The sequence below is a fragment of the Eretmochelys imbricata genome, chromosome 8 (assembly GCF_965152235.1).
Source record: "Eretmochelys imbricata isolate rEreImb1 chromosome 8, rEreImb1.hap1, whole genome shotgun sequence".
In the NCBI taxonomy this organism is placed as follows: domain Eukaryota; kingdom Metazoa; phylum Chordata; order Testudines; family Cheloniidae; genus Eretmochelys; species Eretmochelys imbricata.
This window is the reverse complement of record NC_135579.1, coordinates 54,716,702-54,743,790: the sequence shown is the minus strand read 5'-3', so window position 1 is coordinate 54,743,790 and position 27,089 is coordinate 54,716,702. Positions and strand designations below refer to the sequence as shown.

The 27,089-nt window shown below is 47.6% G+C and overlaps 1 protein-coding gene across 1 annotated transcript in view; it reads right to left on the bottom strand.

The window, feature by feature from the left end:
• Positions 1 to 15,014: 15,014 nt before the first annotated feature.
• Positions 15,015 to 27,089, bottom strand: part of LAMC1 (laminin subunit gamma 1) — a 133,245-nt gene continuing 121,170 nt past the window's right edge. The window contains exons 17-28 of the mRNA XM_077823908.1: positions 26,600 to 26,778; positions 26,182 to 26,338; positions 22,126 to 22,331; positions 21,393 to 21,472; positions 20,795 to 20,932; positions 20,404 to 20,548; positions 19,620 to 19,769; positions 19,079 to 19,193; positions 18,288 to 18,487; positions 17,765 to 17,923; positions 16,985 to 17,084; positions 15,015 to 15,377 (exon numbers count right to left, since the gene is read on the bottom strand). Coding sequence (XP_077680034.1) covers positions 15,121 to 15,377; positions 16,985 to 17,084; positions 17,765 to 17,923; positions 18,288 to 18,487; positions 19,079 to 19,193; positions 19,620 to 19,769; positions 20,404 to 20,548; positions 20,795 to 20,932; positions 21,393 to 21,472; positions 22,126 to 22,331; positions 26,182 to 26,338; positions 26,600 to 26,778 — 1,886 coding nt within the window. The 3' untranslated portion in view covers positions 15,015 to 15,120. The remainder of the gene's footprint in view (positions 15,378 to 16,984; positions 17,085 to 17,764; positions 17,924 to 18,287; positions 18,488 to 19,078; positions 19,194 to 19,619; positions 19,770 to 20,403; positions 20,549 to 20,794; positions 20,933 to 21,392; positions 21,473 to 22,125; positions 22,332 to 26,181; positions 26,339 to 26,599; positions 26,779 to 27,089) is intronic.

Below are 27,089 nucleotides of genomic sequence, written 5' to 3'. Positions count from 1 at the left end.
GCAAACACGTCCGCGAGTGAGCCCAGGCTGCAGCCCTGGAATGAGCAGAACCGCGGGCACTGGGCGTTGGCCCTGGTGGCAAACAGATCTACCCGGGGAAACCGCCGCCTGCGGAAGTGCGAAAGCACGACGTCCACCCTGAGCGTCCACTCGTGCATGCGGTACGACCTGCTGAGGGAGTCTGCCAGCTCATTCCGCACCCCCGGGAGATAGGACGCCTCGAGGTGAATCGCATGGGCTATGCAAAGGTCCCAGAGGAGGAGAGCCTCGCGAAAGAGTGGCGGGGAATGAGCCCCGCCCTGCTTGTTTATATAAAACATGGCAGTTGTATTGTCTGTCAGAACTGTCACGATGTGACCTCTCAGAGTGGCTTGAAAGGTCTGGCAGGTGAGACGAACTGCCCTGAGCTCCTTCATGTTGATATGGAGTGACTGCTCTACTCCGGACCACAACCCCTGCATCATGAGGTCCCTCAGGTGAGCCCCGCATCCGTGGTCTGATGTGTTCATCACCAGCGTCAGGTCTGGAAGTGGGGCGGCAAAGGGGATACCTTCGCAAACCACTGGCTGGGACTGCCACCACAGCAGGGAGTCCAGCACATCCCTTGGGGCTGTCACTACCAAGTCCAGGGGGTCCCTGCCTGGGCGGTACACCCGATTGAGCCACGCCTGCAGAGTCCTTAGTCTCAGTCTGGCATCCCTGACCATGTGCATGCATGCTGCAATGTGGCCCAGCAGCCGCAGGCAGCACCTGGCCGTTGTTGTTGGAAACTGGCGCAGGGAGGCCACCGCTTGTTGGATAGCCCGGAATCGGGATACTGGAAGGCTTACCCTGGCCTGCACCGCATCCTGGACCGCCCCTATGAATTCCACTCTCTGCATGGGTACGAGTGTGGACTTGGGGACATTGACCAGGAGCCCCAGTTCGCGAAACAATCTCAGGGCCACCTCCACATGGTCCTGCACCTCCGCCTCGGATCGGCCCACCAGGAGCCAGTCGTCAAGCTACGGGTGCACTTGGATTCTCTGCCTCCGTAAGAAGGCCGCCACCACCGCCATGCACTTTGTGAACACCCTTGGGGCCACGGCTAGACCGAACGGGAGAACCGCAAACTGGTCATGTTCTCGGCCCACGCTGAAGCGTAGGAACCGCCTATGTGCTGGGAAAATGGCGATATGAAAGTATGTGTCCTTCATGTCGAGGGCAGCATACCAGTCCCCCGGATCCAGGGAAGGGACGATGGTGCCCAGAGAGACCATGCAGAACCGGGCCTTGACCAGGAATTTGTTGAGCCCGCACAGGTCTAGGATTGGGTGAAGACCCCCTTTGGCCTTGGGGATGAGGAATTCCAGGGAATAGAAACATTTTCCCCTTAGGCCATGAGGCACCGCCTCCACCGCCCCGCCTGTAGCAGCAAGCGGACTTCCTCCTCTAGGAGATGCTCATGAGAGGGGTCTCTGAAGAGGGATTGGGAAGGGGGTGGGAGGGAGGCGAACTGCAGCGCATACCCATTCCGCACCACGCGTAAGACTCAACGGTCTGACGTAATGGTGGACCACGCACGGGAGAAACAGGACAGACAGTTCAGGAAACAAAGGGACGGATTTGGTGACTGGTCTGGTACGCTGTCCTCGAGCGCACCTTCTAAAGCCTGGCTTAGTGCCTGGCGGGGGTTTGTGCTGGCCTTGGTTCTGGCCCGGCGCATTATTGTTATTGCGCCGTCGCCTGTTATCCCTGCCTCGCCTACGGTAAGGCTCATGCCTATGGCGAGGCTGGTACTGGCGTTGAGGGGGAGGCTGCAGCTTAAAGGGCTTCCTCTGTGTCGCCGGGGTGTGCATACCCAGCAACTTGAGCGTAGCCCGCGAGTCCTTGAGGCTATGCAGCCTCACGTCTGTCTGGTCCGAGAAGAGCCCAGACCCTTCGAAGGGGAGGTCCTGGAGCGTATTCTAGACCTCGGGGGGCAGGCCTGACTCCTGGAGCTATGCCGAGCGCCTCATGACCACCCCTGACGCGATTGTTCTAGCTGCTGCATCTGCCGAATCCAGGGAGGCCAGGAGAGAGGTCTTGGCTACTGCCTTGCCCTCATCCACCAGGGCCATGAACTCCTGTTGGAAACCTTGCGGGAGGTTGTCCTTAAACTTCCCCACTGCCACCCAGGAGTTGAAATTGTGCCTGTTGAGGATGGCCTGCTGGTTAGCAATCCTCAACTGAAGGCCCCCAGATGAGTACATCTTTCTGACAAAAAGGTCCAGGTGTTTCACCTCCTTGGCCTTAGGGGCTGGGGCCCGCTGTCCATGGAGCTCCCTTTCGTTCACTGCCGAAACCACTAGGAGCATGGACTCAGGTGGCAGAAAAGGAAGTCACAGCCCTTAGATGGGGCAAAGTATTTACGCTCCACTCCTTTAGCCGTTGGAGCACTGGAAGCCGGGGTCTGCCATATAGTCTTATAGTTAGACTGAATGGTCTTAACAAGTGGGAGTGCTATTCTGGATGGACCTTCAGGGCTCAAAAAGTCCACCATTGGGTCCTCCTGCTCAACCGTCTCCTCGGCCTGCAACCCCAAATTTTGGGCAACTCTGTGCAGCAGTTCCTGGTGGGCTCTATGGTCTATTGGCAGAGGGCTGGACACCTCTGTACCCGCCACCGGCTCATGGGGGAAGATGAGGAGTTTAGCTGCAGCTCGATTCCCTCTGGTTGGTCCTCCTGCTCCCCATCTCCCATGGTAGGGGCTCCCGGCTCAGGCCGGGGCGGGAGTCCATGGGATGGCACCGGGCTCAGTGCCGGACTCTCCGTTCTGTGCTGGGGGGATGCTGAAGGCCTGGATACTGTTGCCTCCGGCACTGTCTGGCATCGGTGCGGGGACCAGGACCGTTGCACTAAGTAACTTGGCCTGGACAGGGCCCTTTGGCGCTCCTGATAGGCCCAGGGGGTCCAGAAGGGCCAATGGCCTGGCAGCCCCCATTCGGGTTGCCAGCTCCCCTGAGGGTCCCTGCTGTCTGGGCCCTGGTGCGGGTAGCTATAGCGGCCAGAGCCAGTGCCCGACTGCAGCGACACCGATCGCGAAGGCCATGGGGGTGCCAACGATCTGCACCAGTGGGAGAACGAGCGGCTCCTGGCTGAGCGGGACTGGGACCAGTGCCAGTGTTCCCTGGACCGGGAGAGTCTGCTGGAGACCTCTGGTGAGGGCTGTCTCGACTGCTCCCAGTGCCAGTCTCTGGGTGGTGCCGGAGAGCGGCATGCCCTTTCTGGTGCTTCTTTGCAGCAACCCACAGCCGGTGCTGCAACCTCCTTCTGGGCCGCTGGCAAGTGCGAGTCTGTGGAGTCGGAGCTCGACCAGGACCAACTCCAGGAGCGATGCCGGGACGGTGTCTTCAAGCGGCACACCATTGCCGGCTTACCCCTTGACAGCACCGGAGGCATGGGTGCCAGAGGGTTCTCCCCATACAGGAGGGAGCTCGCCGCCGACAGCTCGATGAGGTCCCTTGCAGCCTCAAAGGTGCCGGGCGTAGAGGGCTGATCCGTTATGCCCTCGAGCCCATCGTCCACACTGAGCTCACTTAGGCCTGGGCTCGGTGGGGCTCGTGCTGGCTGTGCCAGCACCAGTACTGCGGCCTTCCCGCTCTTGTTGGCGCTCGGTGCCTTGGGAGGCGCCAGCCTCCTGTGTGGGAAACGGCCGCGCCTTCCTTAGGCTGCTCTGGGGGCCACACTGGGGAGGACGATCGGTGCCTAGGCCTAGCCTGGAGCTCCGGGGCCGACAGTTTACGGTGCTTCGCTGGTGCCGGGTCTCCCGACGGCTCCGGGGCACTACGCACCGAGGAAGGCTGAGCAGGCATCAGGTGCTCCGGGCCCGATGGCTGCAATGCGGCCTCCATCAACAGTTGCTTTAGGCGAAAGTCTCTTTCTTTCCTTGTCCTTGGCTTGAACGCCTTGCAAATCCTACACCGTTCAGTTTGATGTCCATCCCCCAGGCAACGTAGACACGAGTTGTGGAGGTCACTAACTGGCGTAGGTTTGCGGCACGTGGCGCAAGCCTTGAAGCTGTGGGCCCAGGGCAGGTGGCTGGAGGTCTCCAGCACCTAATCACTTAAGTGTTCACAATCTATATGTAAAACGAACTGATAACAGCTACTCTAAAGGCTAAGGGACTGACGGTAAGAAGGAACTGGAGGGCATCGGACTGGCGGGGGCATATACACGGGGCACCGTGGCGCCACTAGGTGGCCCCGCCGGCCCGACTGGAGCCTAAGGGAAAAAGTTTCCGACGCTTGTGCACACGGCGCACGCACACCTAATGTGGAATGGACGTGAACGAGCACTCGAAGAAGAACTAAGTGAAACTGGTAAGCTGGGATGTACTGTTCCTTTGCAAAGGGTGTGCTTGTGTTGCCTTGGGCTGATCGGAAGTGGGGAGCTGACCCTCAGCAGGCAAAGACAAGGCTTCCTCCCACTAGGGGCAAGTGATAGGAGGGTGCCTCCCAACCCTGGGTATCCCCAGGATGCATCACAATATCTTCACCCCGTGTTACAGATGGGGAAATTGGGTTGGAGAGGTTAAGTGTCTTGCCCACGGCCACAGAAAGCAAGTCAGTGGCAGGGCTGTGGTTACAATGCAGAAGTTCCTGGGCTCCCAGGCCTGTGCTTAGTTCACTAGGCCAGGCTGCCTCACAGCTTTCATGGGACAAAAGGGTCCCCTGAATAAAATCTGGAACCCTGCCAAAATGGGATTCTGCCAGGAACATTTGTAAGGTACCAGGTAGATTCCTGGCATTTCCTGAACCCATTAGTGCTGGTTAATTCCAGTGACTGCAAAGTCCAGGCTGCCTTGCCCTCATTCTTACTGGAAAGCAATGATCCAGTGAGCAAGACCCAACCTGTCACCAGCTCTAAAAATGCCCTGAGAGTTACAGGACAGGGAGGCGGCCAGGTTGTGGTAAAAGCATGTCTCACAGGAATGTTCTCCAGAATTATCAAGCCCATGATTGCCTCCCTACTCAGATTAACAGCCCCAGGGCCACCTTTCTTCCAGCTGAGGTTCAAGTCGAATTCCACCACCTCTGGGCTGTGGCAGATCACTCAGGAACTGTGCCCTTCCATGCAGCTCCAGTGAGCAAGGCAGGCAGGCCTGCCTGGCTAGACTGCAGCTGAGGTGTCAGCAGCGCAAGGAAGTACAGTCATGTCTGGCCTTGCCTAGCCTACGCCCTGCCTGTCCGTCACAAAACACACACACAGGTAAGTGAGATAAGGAAGGAATCTATTTCCTTTCTTCTGCATTTACTGCATTCTTCTCTCTGCTCCACAATCCTGTAGCAACTCTGCTGCCAGGCGCCTGCGGGCCACCAAGGAAGTTCATATACACCATTCCTGACATTTCCCTGTAACTCCCAGAGCTGCTCTCTATCAGCTTAGGGAATCTTATCTGGAACATGTTCCCTTGAACACTGAACATACCCAGTTTAAGCCTGCCACAGCTGTAGCTCAGAATGCATGCGCATGCCCCACCTGGGCATTGTATAGCTGTGGCCCATCAGCACCCAGCCCAATCCTGGCCTGTGCCATGAAGCTGCTCAAGGCCCCCGCCACCGCCCTGCCTCCTCCAGGCAGGGCACGTTCACCATCCGTAGCCACCAGAGGGCTGCCCCTAAGGGCCCCCCCACCCCCGAAAGTAATCCTCACTCCAGCCAGTGGGCAGAGCCAGGCCTCCTAGCATCCCTTCCCTTCCCCATAAGACCTCCACTGAGGAAACGCCCCAGGGCACTGGGTCCTAATGGTCCCCCTGCACTCTTGCAGTAGCAGCCCTTCAGAGTCAAGAGCTCCCTCAGAAAGCCCTCACCCAGACATCTTTGCCTGAGTCAATCAGCTGTTTTTACCTCAGCTGCAAGGACCCCAGCCGCCACCTCCTTTGGCCATTGCCATTACCTTATTGCCATTTGGTTCACTGCTGCCAATTCAACACAGCCAGGCCACCTGTCCTAGTCCTCGTGTTCCTCCCCTCTGCTCTCCCTCAGCCCCGCCATTCTCCTGGGCGGAAAGGGGCACTTCCTAGGACTCCTCAGTCATACACACACAAAACGGAGACAGATTGTACTACCACCACCACGCAACAGTACCCGCAACAAAAAGCGAAGCAGAACCACCAAGTACTCCAATAAAGCAACCCCAGCGCAATCCCACCATCTTACTGCTGGATCCCTCGTTCTCCTCCTTTCCCCGGGCCCCGTTAGCCCAGATCCTGGCACTGCAGCCACTTGGCACCACTCTGCTGGAGCCGCAGGAAGGTCAGCTCATTGTAGTGGGATCCTCCTACACCGCTCCCACGCCATGCTGCCGACATAGATCACGTGGCTACCCCTTGCTGATCCCTGGCGGTTGTGTTGCCACCTCAGGACTGTTGGCAGTGGTGTACCACAGCAGCCTTTAGTTACCATGGGAGACCAGGCCACTGCCCAATCAGCTGGGGGTGGGGGGGAAGAGCACAAAGGTGACCTTTCCAGCCCTCTTTTCTGTGCTGCATGCACCTTCACTATTGCTGGTGGTCCTCCTCAGGGCTCCTAGTAAGGGCTGTGTGAAGGACACGCATGGCCCACAGACTTCAGCAGGCAAACCTGCCTGGTTCCAGCAAGCAAAAAGTTAAACAAAGAAAAACCAGAAAAAATTCTGAGGTGAGACATTGTGACATGCCAGTTATCGCAGGAGCAAACAAATGGCAGTTCCTTGGGGTCAGCAGCTGTCAGCCGCCCTCCACTTCCCATGAGACACAGCTCATGCAACGCTGAGCAGAATCACAGAAATACAAGCAATGCTAAGTCTCCCTCTGCCTTTACCAGTCCTGGAGGCGGGGGAAGTGCCCTGTAGAGTTGCTGGAATTCCTTATCTGCATTTAGATCTCAGTTCAGTACCATCCCCTGTCTTGGGGATCTGTTTCCTGCATTAACTCCTTTATGGATGGGTTGGAGCTTCTCACAATCCACAGACTCCATTTCAGTATAACAGGCAACAGGCTGCTGCTTCCTTCATGGGCTTACTTACTTGCAGTTCATCTTATGCACCACGTCAAGTGCCTCCCAAAGAAACCGCAAACTTGAGCTGGAAGGAACAGTCTCCAGCCTCCTTCATGCTTAGTTTTCCTCCCAGTACTCCAGCTATGGACCACTCCAGTCCTGACCAGGAGATTCCACCCACCTGTAGCAGTGAGCTACTGCACTAACAAGGGCTTTGGGCAGGGTCCACCAATAGAAAGAGACTGGCTGCTTGATTTTACAAGAGGGAACAGCCCCACAGGACGGGGAACATTGTGCAATTACCTCCTTCAGGTTGTGATATTGGTCTTGGAACCATCACATACTCAAGCTCATTGACAAGGCGATGCAGACAGTTTAAACCCAGGTAGAACGCTCTGGCGACCGGAAGGTAGCAACTGGTAACAAGGCTGGGATGCACTTGAGGGAACTGTGGAGAATCCTCACCATTATTCCAGTCCAGGTACATCCCAATGCAGTCAGCCAGTCTTAAGACAGGCCTGGCCATACAGGGAACCTGGAAGAACCCCCACCTTGCCAACACCTAAAGAAAATGCTGTTGAACGGTTATATTGACCAATCGCTGACCAGGATACAGTGAAAGAGCAAAGCGACTGTATCCTGTCCTCACAGCGCTCTTCACCCATTAGCCGTATTGCAATTGTTCATGCCTTCCATTGCAAGTTATTTGGGGCAGGGATCTCTATCATTTTACCAGTTGTAAAGTGCACCTCCATGTTATTACACAAATAAGCTGAAGGGGGGATAATTTATCACACTGAAGAGGAAGCTCAGAAGACACCGTCTTAGTTAAACAGGCTCAGTAAAGAGCAGCCTGCTACCAAATCAGAAGTGGACAGCAATACAAAATGGACATTAATCAAAAGGAACAATAACACAGTGAAACCTGTCCAGGACATTCACCCAAAGGTTCGACTTTGACAGCAACTGTATGTCTTGTCAGGCCCACTAAGTTATTGAAACTGACATGTCACCCAGGAAAGCAACCCTGCTTTTTCACCAGATAAAACAGGGGTTAGTGAGAGGCAGGCAGCTAGCAAAGGGATTTAAACTTCTTTAGATTGCAGAGAGGAGCAGGTGAGAGAGTCTAAAAATTCCTATTGACATGTTAAGAGAGGGTGGCAGGGGTGAGGGCAGAGGATAGGCATGCAGATGGGGGCAATCTGTGCTTTCAATGACTACAACACTGATTAGCACTGGCCTTGGTCTGAAAACGTGCTGTGACACTAGAAAAATTAGCACCAGTATTCCAGTCACAGTGCAACCAGTGCTAGCTTAATGACAGGTTTCAGAGTAGCAGCCATGTTAGTCTGTATCCACAAAAAGAAAAGGAGTACTTGTGGCACCTTAGAGACTAAAATTTATCAAATTAATTTGTTAGTCTCTAAGGTGCCACAAGTACTCCTTTTCTTACTGCTAGCTTACTAGTTTATACAGAGCTCAGGCTCTTGCACTACGTGGGGATCAAACCCCCTGAACATTGTCTTCCTTGGCACATTGGCTGCCACCAGTACAGCTGCACAGTTGCTGTAATACATTTTTCACGGTGCAGGCAAGACCAAAGATCCTTGGCTGCTGTCGTTTCTGAAGGGGGAGCACAGTGGTGTCAGACATCTATCAGAAAGACAGGCGAGGAAGATGATTCTCAGGAACACCCTTCCCTGGTGGAGTCCTGAAAAGCTAGTACCTTGAGAAGGCAAAATCATCCACAAGTGGTAGGTCAGAAACTCCAGAGGGAGAAGGCTCCTCATCTAGTGCAAATCGCCACAACTCCATTGAAGTCAATAGAGCTAAACTCATTTATCTGAGCTGAGGATATAGTCCTCAGTCTATAGATCAGGTGTTATCTCCTGAAGTCTGGGGATGAGATAAAAGGCAGAAAGCGTTCTTTCCTCCCCGCAGCACCTTGGATGGCACAGAAAGCAGACAGAACCTTGAGATCAACAACAGCCTGTGCAAGATCAGCGTTGTTTCTAGTACAACCCCCCTGATCATATTGTTATGAACTAAAACCACTGATTTTACAGCATGAAGTTTGCTCATGAAACATGGATATTTGTAATTCAGGGTATATTTTGGAGCAGTGAACCCAACCAGCCGCTCCCCACTCTTGACTAAACTTGTGTTTCTATATGATAAACAAGAGACCACGTTAGAAAATCAGTAGGAAGTGCTAGCCCAAACAAACATGGAGAGTTCTTCACCAGGACAGAAGATAATCGGGCTTATTCAGATTCTGGACCCATTTAAAGGCCTACTCTAGACTAGGATTTAAAGGTGTGATGTTAGCATGTTAGTCAATACGTTTAGGAAATCTATTGCTGCCAATGCACATTGTAGTAACATGTCTTAAAATGGTAGAAGCAGAGTACACTAGACTTTAAAAATGTGTTAGTTAGCATGTTAGATAGTCCCCGGGCCAAGGCAGCGCTCCGCCACTGGTGGGATTAGGGGTGTTCAAAGGCAGGGGAATTCCAAGTCAGTTTTTGGTAAATTGTAACAAGCTCTGGGAAAGAAGCAGGAGACGTGAGGGCCGGTTGGAACCACTCTTCCTAGCCCAGTAGCACTGTCCCTGATACTGTACGGAGTCCCAAACTGAGATCTCATTTCTTGCACATGTAGGAAGTCTACAGATTCAGCTCTTAGACCTCTACTGGGCCTACAACGCCCAGGAGCAAAGCCACAACCATCCAAAATCAGCATCTCACTTCTGCAAGTCACAGACAGAGAAGGTAGTCAGTTCATTGGGAGCTACACACTTCAGAGTCCTTTGGTGCTGCTGGAAGAGGCAGGATGCCTCATCACTCAGCTGAGTGCACACACAAGCAGGTTATTGTCAATACCACAGAACATAGATGCTGCAAACATGGGAGGAAAGAGCACGAATCCAGGCATGGGAGATACCTGACCCCAAAGGAATAATAAATGGTGCATGAGTTGTCAAGGTTCAGAGGAAGCAAGTAGAGGAGAACAAACTGTGCCACTCTGGAAATACGACCAAGTAAACTGATCCAATGAGAAAACTCCAGAGGCTGCTACCTTGTCAGAGGGCGAATAAAGGGTGGAGTGAAAGGCACCCTCCTCCCCCTACCCTACAAGGAAACTTAACCAGATGGGAGCAGGTGACATTGGGTGCTAGTGTCACACCTTGAAATCCTAATCTAGGCCAGGCCTAGGAATTAATGTATGGCATTAGTAAAATCCAAGATCTGGAAGTAGAGAAATTCAAACTGGAAATAAGAAACTTTTAAATGGTGAGGGTAATTAACCATCGGAACAGCTTACCAATATGTGTGGTGGATTCTTTGTCATGGAATGACTTTTTGAAAGATAAACTCCAGTGCAACCAGAAATTATAGACTTGATGCAGAGATTACTGGGTGAAATTCTGTGGTCTGTAGGAGGTCAGACTGGATGATCATAATGGTCCCTCCCATATGGCTTTAGAGTCTATGAAATTTATGAATGAATGGAAGCTGCGGAGATTGGAGAAGAAGTTTCCTTCTTGCCACTGCCAATCGTGGTGGAGGTCACTCGGAACAGTCCAGGGAATGTCAGGATCACTAATTTAAACATAGAAGCTAAATTCCCTTTAACGCAGAAGAAGGTGATCTTTCAGTTCAGAGTCACTTCTTCTCTACAGCCTCTCCAATCAAGGTAGAGCAGATCTTACCTTCACGGTGTGCAGAGAAACATACTGCTTACCCTTCAATTCTTCCATGGGTGATGAGCACCCCCGCTCGACCAGCTGGCCACACCATATACACTTACCCTTCAGTGACAAGGAAAACTGCAGCATGTAACTGATTTTATTTTTAGCCAAAAGAACTAAAACTCCCTTGTGTGAGAGAACTAATTATCACCACAATCGTTTGCAACTCACTTTGGGTTTTTGTTTTTTAAACTTCTATGCTTTGTTTGAACAGGGGCCAGGACGGGATTTTTGTTGCTGGCACAGACTTGTCTTGAAGAAGGATGTACCTCTAACAAGAAAGGCCTCCTCTCTGACCCCTGAGGGCAGTAACCCACAGTGGCACGTTTTCAACTTCATAAAAAATCCTTGAAATGAGAAAGGATGAGAGAAGATGAAGTAAAGCAAGACGTTAAAAAGGAACATTGAGATGGGAGCACTCCCCCTCTCTAGCAGGCAGATGGTGCAGTCAGTTCAGAAGTAACTGTGTTGATACCACCTACTAGTACTAGAGCCCTGCACCGGAACTGGGATTCAACAGGTCCTGCAGGACCCGCTGCCAGAATAGTGGGGGTGGGTAAAATGTACTTTGTTGTGGCCATATTGGATTGTCAAAAAAGAAAAAAAACACACTGGTAATTTGTGGGAAAACACTTAATCTCTCATCAGTTTGTTATAAATAGATATTTAGCAATGTAAAGCAAGTTTTTCTTTTTCTTTTTTTTAAATAAAGGTTTTAATACTTACATTTAAGTAAGGGATAGAAAGAGATTTGATGTCTATTGTAACAGGAGTTAAAAGTATTTTACATGGTTTTAGTAAGATCTGTTTTATTCTTTTAGTGATAAAAATTGTGTCTGAATTCCGTTTTACAGTAGAACCTTAGAGTTATGAACCCCTTGGGAATGGAGGTTGTTGGTAACTCTGAAATGTTTGTAACTGAACAAAACGTTATGGTTGTTCTTTCCAAGGTTTACAACTGAACATTGACTTAACACAGCTTTGAAACTTTACTCTGCAGAAGAAAAATGCTGTTTTCCATTTTCTTTAGTAGTTTATGTTTAACGCAGTACTGTGCTGTATTTGCTTTCTTTTTTTTGTCGCTGCTGCTGCCTGATTGCATAATTCTGGTTCCAAATGAGATGTGTGGTTGACTGGTCAGTTCATAACTCTGATGTTCTCTGTGTATATATATTAACTGACTTCCCCCCTCCCCTGCCCCTTTCTTTTTTTAGTAGCGGGGGATAATCTCTCTCTTGCGCGGGATCTAAGGATTTTGCAGGTGGGAGCAGGATAAAAATGCAAGAGCAGGTGGGAGTGGGAGAAGGTATTGCAGGGTGGGACAGGAGCAGGATTAAAAAAACTGTCCTGCGCAGGGCTCTACCACCTACATCAAACAAAGCAGGGGCAGCAGAAGGTATGCAGTGCATATATGTATGGCCTCTGAAAGTTCAGAGAAAGTTAGCATCCATCTATCAATTCCCACAAGAGCATAGTCAGAAATATGACTCATGAGATGAGCTCTCTTCACTGTTACAAATCCCGAGAGAAGATTTAGGTAAGGTCCTCTCAAAGCAGATAAACCAAAACAATCCCAGCAGAAAAGGGGGAGAGAGAAAGAGTGTATTCCAACCCCCACTTCAAGAGGCAAACCGTACATGCCAAGTCACCATCCACTTCCCCCAAATAAAGGAACACTCAAAGAAAGTCACGGTATAAGGGGTTACAAATATTCAGACTTTATTATAAATAAGAAATACTGTTTTATACATAAAAAAACTGAAAGTGTTGCATTTTGTTCACCGCCCCAGACAGCAAGACCACAGATTAAGGCAAAAGCTGAAGTGAAGGCACATATGGAGGAGACCACAGGCAAGAATAAAATGAGGGAACTGTTGTGTGTTCCCTGTGACAACCAGCATTCTACCAGCAGCCTTCTTGTCATCACATTATGCAAAGAAATAACTGGACCTATACAATGACATAATGGGGCTGTACGGCAGTAGTGTATTAAGAGATTGCTTATAAAGATCCTTTTTTAAAAAATAAAAATCTGTTAAAAACAGCTTAAGAAAAAGTGAAAAGCCAGAAACCTTAGGCCTGAGGTCAGCCAGGGCATGGTGTTGCCTCTTTGTATCTGCTCTTTCCACAGCCTTGGCAGAGGTGACATGGTTAGGAGGCACCCACAGGACCAGAGCAGCCAGCCAGGAAATACTGATATGAAAGTCCCAGAAGTGCGACGGGCGAAGGCAGCTCTCCTCCACTGGTGGGATTAGGAGCATTCACAGGCAGGGGAATTCCAAGTCAGTTTTTGGTAAATTGTAACAAGCTCTGGGAAAGAAGCAGGAGACGTGAGGGCGGGCTGGAACCACTCTCCCCTGCCCAGTAGCTCTATCCCTGATGCTGTACAGAGCCCCAAACTGAGCTCTCATTTCTCGCACATGTAGGAAGGCTACAGATTCAGCATTTAGACCTCTACTGGGCCTATAATAGTGCTACAACTCCCAGGAGCAAAGCCACAACCATCAAAAATCAGCATCTCACTTTCATTAGTCAGAAACAAAGATGGTAACCAGTTTCTTATGAGCTACACACCTCAGAGTCCTTCGAGGGGCTGGGGCTGGCTCTGGAAGAGAGGCTGGGTGCCCCATCATTGGGCTGCACACAGAGGCTAGTGGGTTATTATTAATACCACAGAATAGAGATACTGCAAACACAAAGGAGGGAAGAGAGCAGGAGCCTGGCCAGGGGAGATGCCTGACCCCAAAGGAATAATAAATGGAAGAGATATATGGTGCACGTGTAGTGATGGTTAAAAGGAAGCAAGTAGAGGAGAACAGACCGTGCCATTCTGGAAATAGGACCGAGTATATTTACACACACACAAAAAGATAGACTTCCTCACTCTATAATCAAGATAAAACAAACAGACACAAGACAAAAAACCCACATTCACTCAAAAATATCAATTTGAAATAATTAATAGCACCAGTGTGTGTCAGATAATAATTTCTTCCCCGCTACGCAAACGTACAAAGTTGCATAGTGTTTAAGGATAGATATATATGGATCTCAAAGGCAGGTGGTGTCAGACTGATCTAATGAGAAAACTCAAGGGGGAGGAGTTAAAGGCAACCTCTCCCCCCACCCTACAAGGCAGCTTAACTAGGTGGGAGCAGGTGTCATTGAGTTGGATAGAAATTCTAAAGAGGCAAGCAGTGGCAGCTGTGTGAAATACTGTGCGTGCTGGATATCTGCCATCAGAGCTAGGCCTGAACAATCTGTGCTGCAGCACCTTAGGAAGACTGGGAGATCAGCAGGAAAACAGGGATAGGATGATAACAAAGGCAAGCCTGATACTGTAGTGTAAAAATACCATCCCCTGATAGCAAGAGGATGGAGAGACAGACCCTTACATCTCTATCTTAGACACCCATTTTCTACCTGAAGACATCAACTTCATATTCAGACAAACTGGTAAAAGCGATCTGCTTTCTTCTATAAAAGATCTTAGTGGCTTTAAAAAAATCTGTCTGTCTCTCTCTCACCCCAGAAGTTTTCTTTTGAGACTCCTAGTAACTATTACTGAGGAGATCCGAGCTGATCACTTGCAAGCTTCCCTACCTGGAGAATTGGGTTAGGCAGCTGTTCACAGATATGAGACAAAATTTCTAGTTTATAGGCCAACAGTAATGTTGTTGAGACCTATCACCCCATTCTTCTCCCTTTCCTCCCTCAAGCTCTTCTCAGAGGCTGTATATCTTTCTCAGTAGATGGATATACTGCACTCTAGAAAGATGCTAAACCATTTGGTAGATGGCTACCAAATATTTTGATTGGCCACTAATTTACATAGATTTTTTTTTTAAAATAGTTAACATTTGGGGAAGGGGATTAGTGTTCTTTATGAGTGCAGCTATACTGGCCATTGTAATAATACTTTGATAGCCAACCCTTTCCTTCATAGAAACAGCGAACTCTGGGACTGAGGAGGTTTTAAGGTGTTAGGGGGAAGAGGAGAAAAACGAGAGCTAGTTTGCCCCACAGTACACCGTCTCACGTGGTCATTTCTGCACCACAGTAAGAGTAGTCCAAAACATTTCACATCCTTGTGCAAATCAAAGGGACATGTGTATGAGAGAGGGGCAGAGGTGGAGTGTTGAGGAAGAGAAAATTTATAAAAAAAACCCTTTGATGCCCCGAAATTGTTATTTAATTTGCTTCTCTTTAAAACTTTGCAACTTTTCCTGATTTGGAAAGAAGATAGCAACTGTGAGCAGCGGAGAGCTGGGGATTTGAAGAAGGTACTCTGTGTGTTAAGGCACTCCATAGCCAAACAATTGCTCCACAAGTCACTGGGGGAATGCTCCCCATCCCACCCCTAGCACACCCTTAGGGTTTCTCAATGGACGGGGTGTTGAAACATCCAGACGGCAAGGTCTTCTTGATGTCTTCCAGGTTGTTAATGTCTTTCAGGATATCCTCAATGTCCCTGTTGTAGGCCTGTATGGCTTCGTCCTGCCGCCTGGCTGCATCCTCCAATTCAGCCACTTTCCGGTCCAGGTCACTATCTTTCATCTGATCTTTGGCCGTGTTCAGGGTACCCTCGATCTCATTCAGTTTGTTCAAGTCCACTGGGTCCAGTTGCCCTAGAAAACCAGCAGTGCACACAGTGAATTCCACTAACATTTCATGAGGCTGTTGCCTGCTCTCAAGCACTTAACCAGTAGAGTGCAAATTATGGATTAATACAGTGGAACCGTCTTACGGTGAAATAACTGTTTTCAGAGCATTAATACTAACTGGAATTGCTACTGGCACTTTCAATACCATGAAACAAAGCAAAACTACCATTACACTTCACAAGGTGGAGTTTCAGAATAAGTGGGTTCCTCTGTATTTGGATGCAAACACCACACTTACCTGAGCCCACCACAAATAAATAATAAGCCTATCACCCAGTCTCTATACTCCATGGGTAACAGGTGACTTAAATGATCCTAACTCATTGCACACATCGTGGGCCAGATCTTCTGCTGCTTTATACAAGCTGAGGATATGGATCTTTTTGTTTTCAATAATACATTTTTAAATGTTGTCTTTAATGTAATTTAATAACAAAAGGTCAGAAATTCCATCTTGCGGGTTCTTAACATAAGCTTCACTTCTACAGTTTATAAGCTTATATGATCCCTATGACTGAATCACAGCTGTGCAGTATATGGTTAATTATTCTCTACTTGTCGCTGGGCTAGGGCTTTGCAAACATAGGAGGGATTTAGCAAATCCTAACTCACGTCTTGGGATGTAGCAGAACTTGGAATTTTTTAAAAAGCAAGGCGTTTATTGTGAATATACATTCTTCCGACAAGCTGTTCATGACACAAGGACAAAAGTCCAGGGTGGGCAGCGTGGAGGGAAAGAAGAAGGTTTAACGAGTTAGGGAAAATATTTTCCATTGTAATTAACTGAAGTCCTGTTGCCTTTAGAAGACTATAGTAGTGTCTAAAGCCAGCTGTTGCTCTCATTTTACTTTCAATATCTATTGGAGAGACTCTGTTGGTGGCCTCCTTTGTAGGTGACTGTATCTGAGAGAGAAGAGGGTGGAAGGACTACCTTGTTCCTTCTCAACCCTTCATTTTGGCTCTGAATAGGAGCTTTCCCTTTCCTCCTTTCCTGAAGAAGCCAGGGCATGCTTGTCAAAAGGGCTCTAGACTCCTCCAAGCAGCAATATTAAGATCATGAACCTATTTGTCAAAACGGGAGCTAGTGGGCTTTTCATCATTTCTCTGCTCTCCTTCTCTGCTGGGGGACCATCACAGGAGATGGAGTAACCAAAACGGTTATTTAAGTCTCCAGAAGCAGAAAGGAATATAATCTGAGCATAGGACACAAACGAGGACAAAGAGATCTCCTCACATACACACACCAGCCTTCTTTGTACAGTAAGGGCCAAACAGTCTCAGACACTGCAGAACTGAAAGTCACATCTGCAATGCTCACACAAAGCAGCAATGAACACACCACATACACTGTGAGTCTTTGTGGATAACCCACAAAATACTGATTCAGAAATAAATAATTTAATGGACCACTAGACACCAAGCTAATCCAAATAAATAATTTAATGGACCATTAGACACTATGCTACTTTTTTCCAGCTTCTGCAATAAAACAATGCTCTGAAGAAGAAGGCAAGTTTGTTTAGGAGCAGAATTCTGCTAGGAGTGGGGAGAGTTGTAAATTAGATATATACCTAGCTGTCCCAGAAGGTCATTAATGATGGTGAGCAAGCTGTTAACAGAGTTCTTAGCTTTTCTTGCATTGTCTTCTGCCTCTTGGGCAGCCTGTGAAGCCTGTAGAAAAAAAAAGGGTGTGTAAATGCAATGATGTCAAAGTGGTCAGGATCATAATGGATTTGCCTCTCCTCATCGCAAAGCTTCCCCACCCAGCGCTTGCCTTCCTAGATCATTAAACTTGCCCAACAACAACACAACGGGCTACTCTCATATGTCTCTAGACACTGTTTTGCATCCCTGGCTCCTCTGTTTAGGATAATAATCCACAACCCCTTTCAGTCTTAGATCTGTATCACAGCTCAGATGCGTGAATATGGAGAGCAGGGCAATACACATATCAAATTACTTAACCTTCTATGGGAAAACTAATAATGGAGGAGGCTTCCATTGGACAAGAGAGACCATTCTGGGCTGCAATCATTTTTTCATTTAGAGATGGGGCAAGTCTTAGGTCATGGAAGTCTGTCTCCAGACTATAAAGTTGCGGCAGTGCTCTATAGTTAAAGTTACAAGAGGCATTACATTCTAATCCTGGTTTTCTTCTCTCTCTTACAAAACTTAGTTAAAAAAAAAAAAGTCACTAACTAGACTTGAGACCCAAACCAGATGTTTTTGCAACCGGACAGCCGATAAGATACTAAGAATGACAGAGCCACCATACCAGCTTTCACCACTGATACCAGTATCCACTCTTCCTACTGTCCCACACACTGTATTCAGCTCCCAGAATAACTCACCATGCCTGCCATCATCATATCCTGATCAGCATCCTCCTGCTTCCTCTTCAGCTCCTTCTCTGCATCTTGCAGCTGTTTCAGCATGTCATCCACTTCTTTGTCTAGCTCTGTCACATCAGAAAACGTCTTGTCGGCCTCAGACTTTGTACTGGCAGCATTCTAAGGTCAATGTAGATAAAAGGTTCAAAAAGGATGGAACACGCAGGATACAAAAGAAAATTCTTCACCCCTTTCTTTCTCCCATAATGCACCAAAGGGCAAGTTTCTCTGCTGTATGTGCCATTTCTGATGGGAGGCAAGCTCAACCACACAATTCAACAGTAGATTTCACATCTACTCATCTCACTCCCTGGAGTTTACACAGTGGGTTGTGAAAACCATGTTAGCTCACCATGGGCTTACCACCACTCAGTCGGGCAGGAAGTGCATAGTCCCATCAGGACAGACAGGGCAGAAATAAATTTACTCAATTAATTTTACTATTTCACAAAGAGTGACTCAAACAGTGCTGTGAGAGTCTCACCTTCTGGACAGAATTTGCAATTTTCTCAGCATCGTCTGCTTTGTTCTTGGCTTCTCTGGCATCCTCAGCAGCATTACCAAGAGCCAGCTCTGCTTGCCTTGTCTTATTATTGGCCTCAGCAATGGTTCGAGTAATGGCAGGAATCTTCTTCAGTGCCTCCTCAGCAGCCGTCTTGTTATCATTCACACGCTTGTCAAAATCTGATAAAAATTCAGGAAATGTTTTGCCTCCTGTTCTGGAAGGCTCAGACACTTGTCAGGCCAAGGAAACCAAGCCAGCAGCCTAGCAAGCAGCACAGCCTATGCTACCTTTAAAATTGGAGGGAAGAAGAACGATAGGGGACGGGGGGCAAGCTGGTCAATGCCTTTGAAAGGAGTGCTATTGGTTCTGTTATAGGAGACACACACGCTGGTGGTATCACAGGTGTTAACCCAGGATGTACTGATTGACTGCACAGGCAGTCAGGGCAGTATTTACACTGATATAGGAATAGAAGATCAAGTTTATTATTGTCTTTCTCCCTTCTGGCAAATGCAGTGCTCCGATCTTCCAGAATACCAGTGACTGCGGATCAGGGGGGTTTGAGGCTCAATACGCAGACTGTATAGTGATGCTAAATTATAAGTGGAGGCTAGCAATGTAGGTTTATGGTCGCTGTTGAATGAAAAGTTAGTTTCCAGAGGCAAGAGCTTAAACCACACAACTCCCTAAACCAGTTTGCCTCAGATGGAAGAGGCCCAGTCATTATACAAACCATGTACAGCTACTGTCCCTAGAGGTCTCTCTTATACCTCTCAGATTGCTGAGAATGTCATTGGCCTCCTCTAGTGTCTCTCTCCCCTTCTTGGCAGCTTCTTCAGCCAGAGCTTTGGCAGCATCTGCTCGGGCCAGCAGCTGGTCGGCAGTCTAGAGATACATAACACAGCTCAGCATATTCTCGTCTTCTGTAGAACAAAATCTAACCACGCAACAATGTGTCATGCCAGTGGCCCAGCAAATCCCAGACCAGTACAAACAAAGGGCTCATTACCAATGATAGACTATGCTTTCTCTACACAATCATTTGAGGGGTACCTGTTCCCATGACACAGCCCCACATAGCACAGTCCGCTGCTGTTTATGCCCTCCAGTGACAATCTCAACACCACTGCATTTTCACTAGCTTTTCCTATTTTGTGTTCAGAACCTGCGGTTTACTCCCTCCACCCACCTTGATGTCCACAAAGTCAGTTATTAGCAGCATAAGAATGAATGAATCTCTCAGATCTGGTCTGTCATTTGCTTCCTTAGGGTCACTTCACAAAGTAAGAGCCTACGCACCCCAGAACTAACCTGTTGTTCAGTCCTTCCTTTCTCCAAGAGATTCTTCACTTCCAGCTCCTTCCCTTTCATGTCCTCTCTCAAATCCTCATAATCCATCAACTTCCTGTCAATGAGCTGATCCAGCTCCTCTGCCTCCTTCTTGATCTTATTTGCCTCATTCTGTATGTAAAGATCGGAAACAAAACCAGCTTCTGTGAACATAACAGAACTTCTTTGCAGGGAGACAACAGATACACTGTGTACTTTCCTGTGCTCAAAAGAGACAGAAGCTGCAGTTAGACTCCTACTATTCTGTTATTACTAATTTGATGTTCAAAAATTCTTAACAGGATCAGGGCCTCACTGTGCTGAATGCAATACAAAACACAGAGAGAGACAGTCCCTATGCAAGAAAGCTTACAACAAACTCTCTTCTAGTGTGTGTGTATGGTGGGGTGGGAGGGGGGGAGGGTAGGAGGAGAGAGAATGGGAAAGGGAACAGCTTAGAGGGCTCGGCATTAGGTCTGAGAGTCTTGCTTTCCCTAAAAGCAGGTGACTCTGTCTTTCATCCTTCAGAAATGGATAAATAGAGAAACATGCAATTTCCTTTGTGTGGGTCTTTCTGATGAGGACTGAAATGTCAAGGTCCTGACTACTCCATACAGACAAAAATTACATGGCACTTAAACATACAGGTGATAGCTCTGGTATTGTTTGCAAAGCACTAAACAAGGCATTAGTAATTTATCACACCAGTTCATATTTGCCACCATTGATCTTTGAACACACTGTGCATGTTGCTTGACTCAGATACCTCTAGCCCCTTGGAGTCCACAGCAGGAAGACTGGTGAGATTAGCATAGATCTGCAGGGCCTTATTCCCAGCTTCCTCTGCCTCCGCATGCACCTTGTTAGCCTGTTTCTCTAGGTCTCGTGAAATGTTTTTTGCTTGATTATACCTAAGAGACAGCAGAGTATCCAGTTAGCCTATGATTTCATTCTTTTACTGAATCAGAAAAAGAGGGATAAAATTGTCTTGGCAGAAGTGAAGACAGAAGTTGAAATAGAGAACTCACATGAAACCTACTGCTTAAAAGCAGGTACCTCCCACCAGCCAAAGTACAGAGGACATCTTGTTTTAAGCACCATCCCCCTTCCCCATTCAAACCCAGGAGAGAATAATCTGCTTTCTGTTACTGACTCACTTCCTGTTGAGCTCATCTATGTCACTTGCAGTTTGGTTCTCTCCTGCCAGTGTCTTCAACAGCAATGTATACGCTTCTGTGGATGTATCATTTGCTGCCTTTGCTATGCGCACAATGTCATCAGCTTCTTGTTTGTGTCTAGACAATATTACAGAGGGAAAATAATCCAATTAGAATTACCAGCCAATTTTATTCCCATCTACTCCTCCCCCTCTCCTCTCCCAGTACCACAGTTAGGGTGCTAATAAAGCGGTGTTGTCTCCCCAGCCCACTGCCAACACACCAGTAAAGCTTGTGAGAGCAACTGCAGGGTACTACTATGATTTTACATTTCTACAGCATGGTGTTTAGGCCAAAGGTTGCCCTTATCAGTAATACTCATATACAGCTCTGATGACTACAGGTCCCAGAACTCAATGCCCCACCATTGATCCAAGCAGCTGCAGCTTTGTATTGAGCAAAAGGAGGCTTGCTCCATTCCAGGCAAATTAAGGTTAGCCTTCCATTTCCCAGCAGGGGCCTATGCAGCCCTCAAGAAGGCAAAAACCAAGTGCCCTACCCTTACATTGCCACTTTGTACTGGCACACTGGGCCTTACCGTTCAGCCAGTTTACGAGCCTCTTCTGCCAAGAGAGTCATGTTGTTTGGGTCACCACTGGAGTCTGGTGGGCTAATGGACTGAAAGCAAAATCAAATATCATTTCAGAAGCTATTCTTTTCTCTTTTGTTGATTGTCACTTTAATTATTCATAGTCATGGATTGCAGACTTGTGACTGCTCTATTTCTCATTTCTTACATTAGTTTGCAAAGTCTGAGATTTTTAGCATGGGTTCTTCCCCAAAAACAAATGCTTCAAGATTTTGTTTAGGATGTGTAAGTGTGTGTGAAAGAGAGTGACTGGGGAGCACAGTGGGAGGCAAAGTGGTTACAGAAATCCCTTAGGGTTGTTTATGAGTGCTGGGATATACACAGCTCACCCAGTATACAATGGAAGAGCCAACAAATCTTGTACAAAGATATGCATGTTTCCCATTCAAGTGCTTTTATAAGCAGCAAGTACAAAAATGTAAAACTATGAAGAATACCAGGAGTTTCCTTTCAACTAGTAATATTTTTCTTATTTGTTTGTGCCATACACACTAACAAATCTTATCCCCCGTTTTATGAGATTCTCTATGATGTTAAACACACAATGTTACAACCCAAGCTTAGTGCTAGTTTGTGATGAGGGGCAGGGAGGAGAAATGTACTCAGGACATTAAGAACCTTATTCTACTCACAAAAATGGAAGACAATACACAATAGGGCGTTTACATCATAAAATACTCACCACATTGGCAACTGCCATCTTTGCCTTCTCTAGCATATTAGAAGCTACTTCAATCAGGTCCTCTGTGCCCTCCACCCGCTCTCGGGCTTGCTCAGCTAGGCCTTCAGTCTCCCTCACTGAATTTTGGATGTTCTGTAATCGGCCAAGCTGGCTTGCCAGAGTGCTGTTAATTTTCTTGAGACGATCCATCAGGTTCTGATCCACATCTGAGGCGAACAACATAAAAAGGGAGAAAGCAAAATTAATTACACTGGAAGCACGAGTTGCAGAAATAAAACATTTGGTAAGTCACTGCCGTCTGCAACATGTTGGTAGGTTAATCCCTTGTTGAAAGGGGTCCAGAAGAGCCTTTTAATGAGAGGGTAATCGGCTTACAATCCAAGTCATTACCAGAATGTGCATAAAAACCACAAGAAATGAAGACACCTCTACCTTTTAATGCTCCTGCTGGGCATTAAGCGTTTGTGAGCACATTTGGCCAGAATTTTGAATGCAAGACCTGGCACATAAAGGAGGTGGACAGTTGCTTTTCAAATGAATTATGTTCAAAGTATGAAACATTTGTTCCACCTATTCTATTAGGGAAGCAGTTTGCAAATTTTGGAGCTGAGCCCTCCTTTGAGGTACATTTTTTGGTTGCACCCCCCTAAACAGACAAAAACAGACACATGCAAAAGTACGCCTGATAAACCTAACAGAGACTTTAACGCAACTTTAATTATATTACCTACACCTGTAAAGTTTCAAATACACGGATACTGACCAATGGCACAGCCGAGACTTCCTCAACCTTGCAGCCAGGCTGCCCCGCTAGGGCATGGACAATACCTGCCCCTCGCTCCCTCCTACTCGGGTTTCCAGGGTGGAGGAAAGTGCATGCAATGGTCTCTGGAGGTGAGTCATGGGGTGGAGGTGATGCCCGGGCTGTGTGGGGCTGGCACAAGCTACCTCCCATGCTCAAAATGTTCCTCAAGGGTGTGTGCCCCAGTTTGAAAACTGTATTAGGGTCAAATTCTATCCAAAAATGCACAGATAAAGGGGCAAGCCATGCACTGTTCTCTGCTGCACAGAGAGGTAGACAGTAAGGAATCCTCACCCCCCAGGCTCCAAAACTGCTTTGCAACCGCTGTTGCATACCTGAAAAACAAGAGCCTCCAAAGCTTGTGCTCCTGCTCCACAAGGAGGAGAGTAACGGTTGGCAGATCTACACAGCAACAGATTCACCAGCCTGGTGTCTTTCCTCCCAATCCTAAAGCCTTCCCAACTATGTGGCTGGGCAAAGAGCCCCTCTGGATCTGGGTTCTGCAATGCTATAGGAGGTAGAAACCTTTCCATGGCCTCCCCAAACCCTGCCCTAAAACTGATAAGTAAGGTGAAACTATTACAGTTCTTGAAACAGTGACTAATCTGATGGATACAGTAGAAGACACCAAGACACAGCAGGGCCACCCAAGGAGAGAGAGCGCTTAACAAGGTTTTGGGTTTTTTAAACCAGACCCTTAACATTATCTTAATATTGTGTACTATAAATACACATGTACGCATTCTGTGCATAGAGTGAGACTAATTTTAAAAAAATAAGAGCAACATGAAGGCTGGTAAATCAACTACAAATAAACAAAAATCCTCAGGAAATCCAAGAGTTAAGGTTTCTATAGCAATGTCGCCCTGGCCAGATTACACACCCTGGAGGTTTTAATGTGAACATTTAACTAGTTTTAATTTACTGAACTACATATTCAGATAGAAAATACTACACATGCACAAAGTGTTCAAATTAACATGGTTGTTGCAGGAAATTGATATGAGGGGTTTTTGAGTACCTGTTCTCTCAACTTTAATGGTGAACTAACAGTTTCTGCATTTAATTTGCCTTTTATTTATTTCAGAGAGGAGCAAAAAACCCAGAGCTCTCCCTGCTATACTAGTGCACTTTAGCTTCACAGCCTTTCCTGAGATGCAGACACCCTAAAGGTATGTCTACACAGCATTTTGGACTGAATGGGAGCAAGCCTCCCAGCCCGGATCGACAGGCTTGGGGAAGTGGGACTCATGCTAGCACTCTACATACACCTCTGGAGACAGCACTTTGAAGTTATGGCTCGGGCTGGGACTCAGGCTCTGAAGGTCAGTCCCCTCCTGAGGCCCCAGTGGCTCAAGCCCAAGCCCAAGCCATAATTTCGAAGTGCTGTCTATAGAGTTATCTTTAGCGCATCAGCATGAGCCCCACTACCCCAAGCCTCAGGCTCCCACTAGCTTCAAAATGCTGTGTAGACATACCCTAGGAGACCCTGAAGGTAAAGTGATCCCCTGCATGCTTAAGACTCTAAATAGCTTGACTTTAAAGAGCCACAAATCCCCCCAAACACTAACAATGCTGAACATTTAAACACTGAATTGACTTTTGTAAAAGGGGAATTATTTACCTCCTCAAGTGAGGGCTAGGAAACAAACTAACCAAAGCCCCCAATCCTATGACCACCTGTGCACTCGAATCACTTACGTAAACAGTTCCAGCACCAACCGCTGCAAAGAACTATCATCCCAATTTCTGAAATGATCATGCACATTTGGGAAGGTTTCTCAGACAGCATGGACCTGCTCCTCCTATGCTGGCCAGCACACAGCCCACCTATATTCCCAGAGTTCAGTGCAATCACTCATGTAGTGCTGGACACCCTACAAGAGAGTCTCAGACCAACACCTGTCAATCCAAACCACGACCTCCTTGGCTGGTGAATATGTCTTGAACTGGTCAGACGACATGGACTCAAGTACCAGCACCATGCAGAAGATACAGAGGCTGACTGAAGCGGATACCCTTCACTACATATGACCACATCACGGTCATCAATATGGCTTAAGTGCTGGCCTGGGATCAGCTGATGAATGAACAGTGGCTGAGTGAAGCTGAACCCAAGCAAGACAGAGGTGATGCAGGTGGGCAGAGGAGAGCATTAAGAAGAATGTGCAGCCATGGCGCAGTCTCCTTTGGTTGAAGGCAAACACCCACAATTGGTCAGTTAAATCCAGGAGTACTCCTAAACTACACTCTTCTCACTGACACTAAGCTCTCGCATAGTAGATGCTTTCCACCATATCTGGTTGGCTAGGAGGCTCCCTTCCATCTTGGAAGACAGCGACATGGCTTTGGTTACACACACTTTTGTCACAGCCTGCCTGGACTACAACAATGCGATATACCTGGGGATGAAGCTACCAGCCCCGAAGAAACCCTAACTATCACAAAATTCTGCAGCATGTGTCATCCTCAACAGGGGCTACTAAAAGCACATCAAACCTGTCCTTGGCTCTCTATATTAACTACCCACAGCCCTTACTCTCTACACCTTCCATGGCCTAGGCCCAGCATATCTTTTAAAGATTGCCAAAAGCTCCATGAAGACCACGGTCGACAATTCAGCTCCTTGGGCACCATGGAACTCTCTACCAAGAGGGTAAAGCTTGTCTGTGTAGAAAACAGAGCTTTTTCCAGGGCTGGACTGAGACTATGGAACAAACTTGCACAGGAACTAAGAAGCACCACAAGTCTTATTCCTTTCTGCTCCAAGCTCAAGGTGTGTTTCTTTGACAACGGTCTTCTCTAACAAATGCACAACGTATATTTAAAACTATGCATATACCCAACATAAGTCACGTCACTTAGCGAACTGCTGAAAGACACAGACATACTATGGTGATGAGGACAGCATAAGATCCTACAGAGAACAGAGCTTGAACAAACCCGGAAAACAACCTACTCATCTCTGGGCTAAGACCAAACATGGAATGTTTAGGCCCAAAGAAATTTCTTTGGGAAAGCTATGAGCAACAGCAGCAACATGCTACTGGTGAATACTATGAAAATAGACATACCCTTAATGTACCCTTAAATGTACATTTTTAAACAAGTAGAAAGATTTTCATAGTTAATAAGTAAAAGTCTCTTTAAATTAAATCCTGAAGCAAATTATCTGGTAACAAAAAGAAGGTTGGACCAGGAATTTAGCAAATCGTTAGCTCCATGGCACCCTCTGTCAGATCAGTTCAACCAACCTTTGCTGTTCTGTGCGTCTCGAAGCAAGTCCATGACATCTCTCTCTGCCTCCTTCAGTCTGTCCTCAAAAGCCTGATCAGTCACCGTTTCATCTCCAGTACCAAGGTTTGCTATTAGATTTTCCAGCTCCTGCAACCTCTCGCGTTGTTCTGCCACCTAAGCAAAGGAGATAGGGGGACAGAAATAAACAGCCTCATTCCAAAAGCTAAGACACAAAGTACTTGTCAGTTGTTTCAGCTTCCAGGAGGTGTCGCTCAGACACCTTGTGAGAATCTCCATGCAAGTACATCTAGATCCATGTCTGTCTCTCTCCCAAGAGTTCAGCCCCCAGCAAGCAGCAGAAGGGTATGCTACTTGGTGTTTGTCAGCCTCCAGCAGTAATAGGAGACAAGTAGAGACTTACATTGCAGGTCTTACCTTATCTCTAACCAGTCTATAGCATGCAGGACATTCTTGACAACCAGGCCAGGACCGATTGTAGAAATAATTCTCTTCACACTGGTCACAACGGCTCCCCACAAAGCCTTCCTTACACTCACAGCGACCATCCTCCTTGCACTGTAGGGAGCGAGAGCCCTCGGTGTCACAGTCACATGCTGCGTAAAAGTTAAAGCATGGGAATCAGACTGGCTGGGAGAAAGACAGATCGAGCATTTCTCTGAACTGCAGACTATTCTCTGAAAGAACACCACAGCAGGGCACCAGCACACAGTTTGAGGCTTGACACTTCTGCGCACTGTATCAGGCAAAGCGCAAGATGTAACTTCTCAGTTTGAGACACTTTTCACACCAGTGCCCCACAATCTGACCTCTCTGTATTGGTCCACCTCATTAGAATGATCTGAAAATAGTTAATCTACTCTCTCAGTAACAAGGAAGTTGGAAAGAAGATTTAGATACAGCCCTA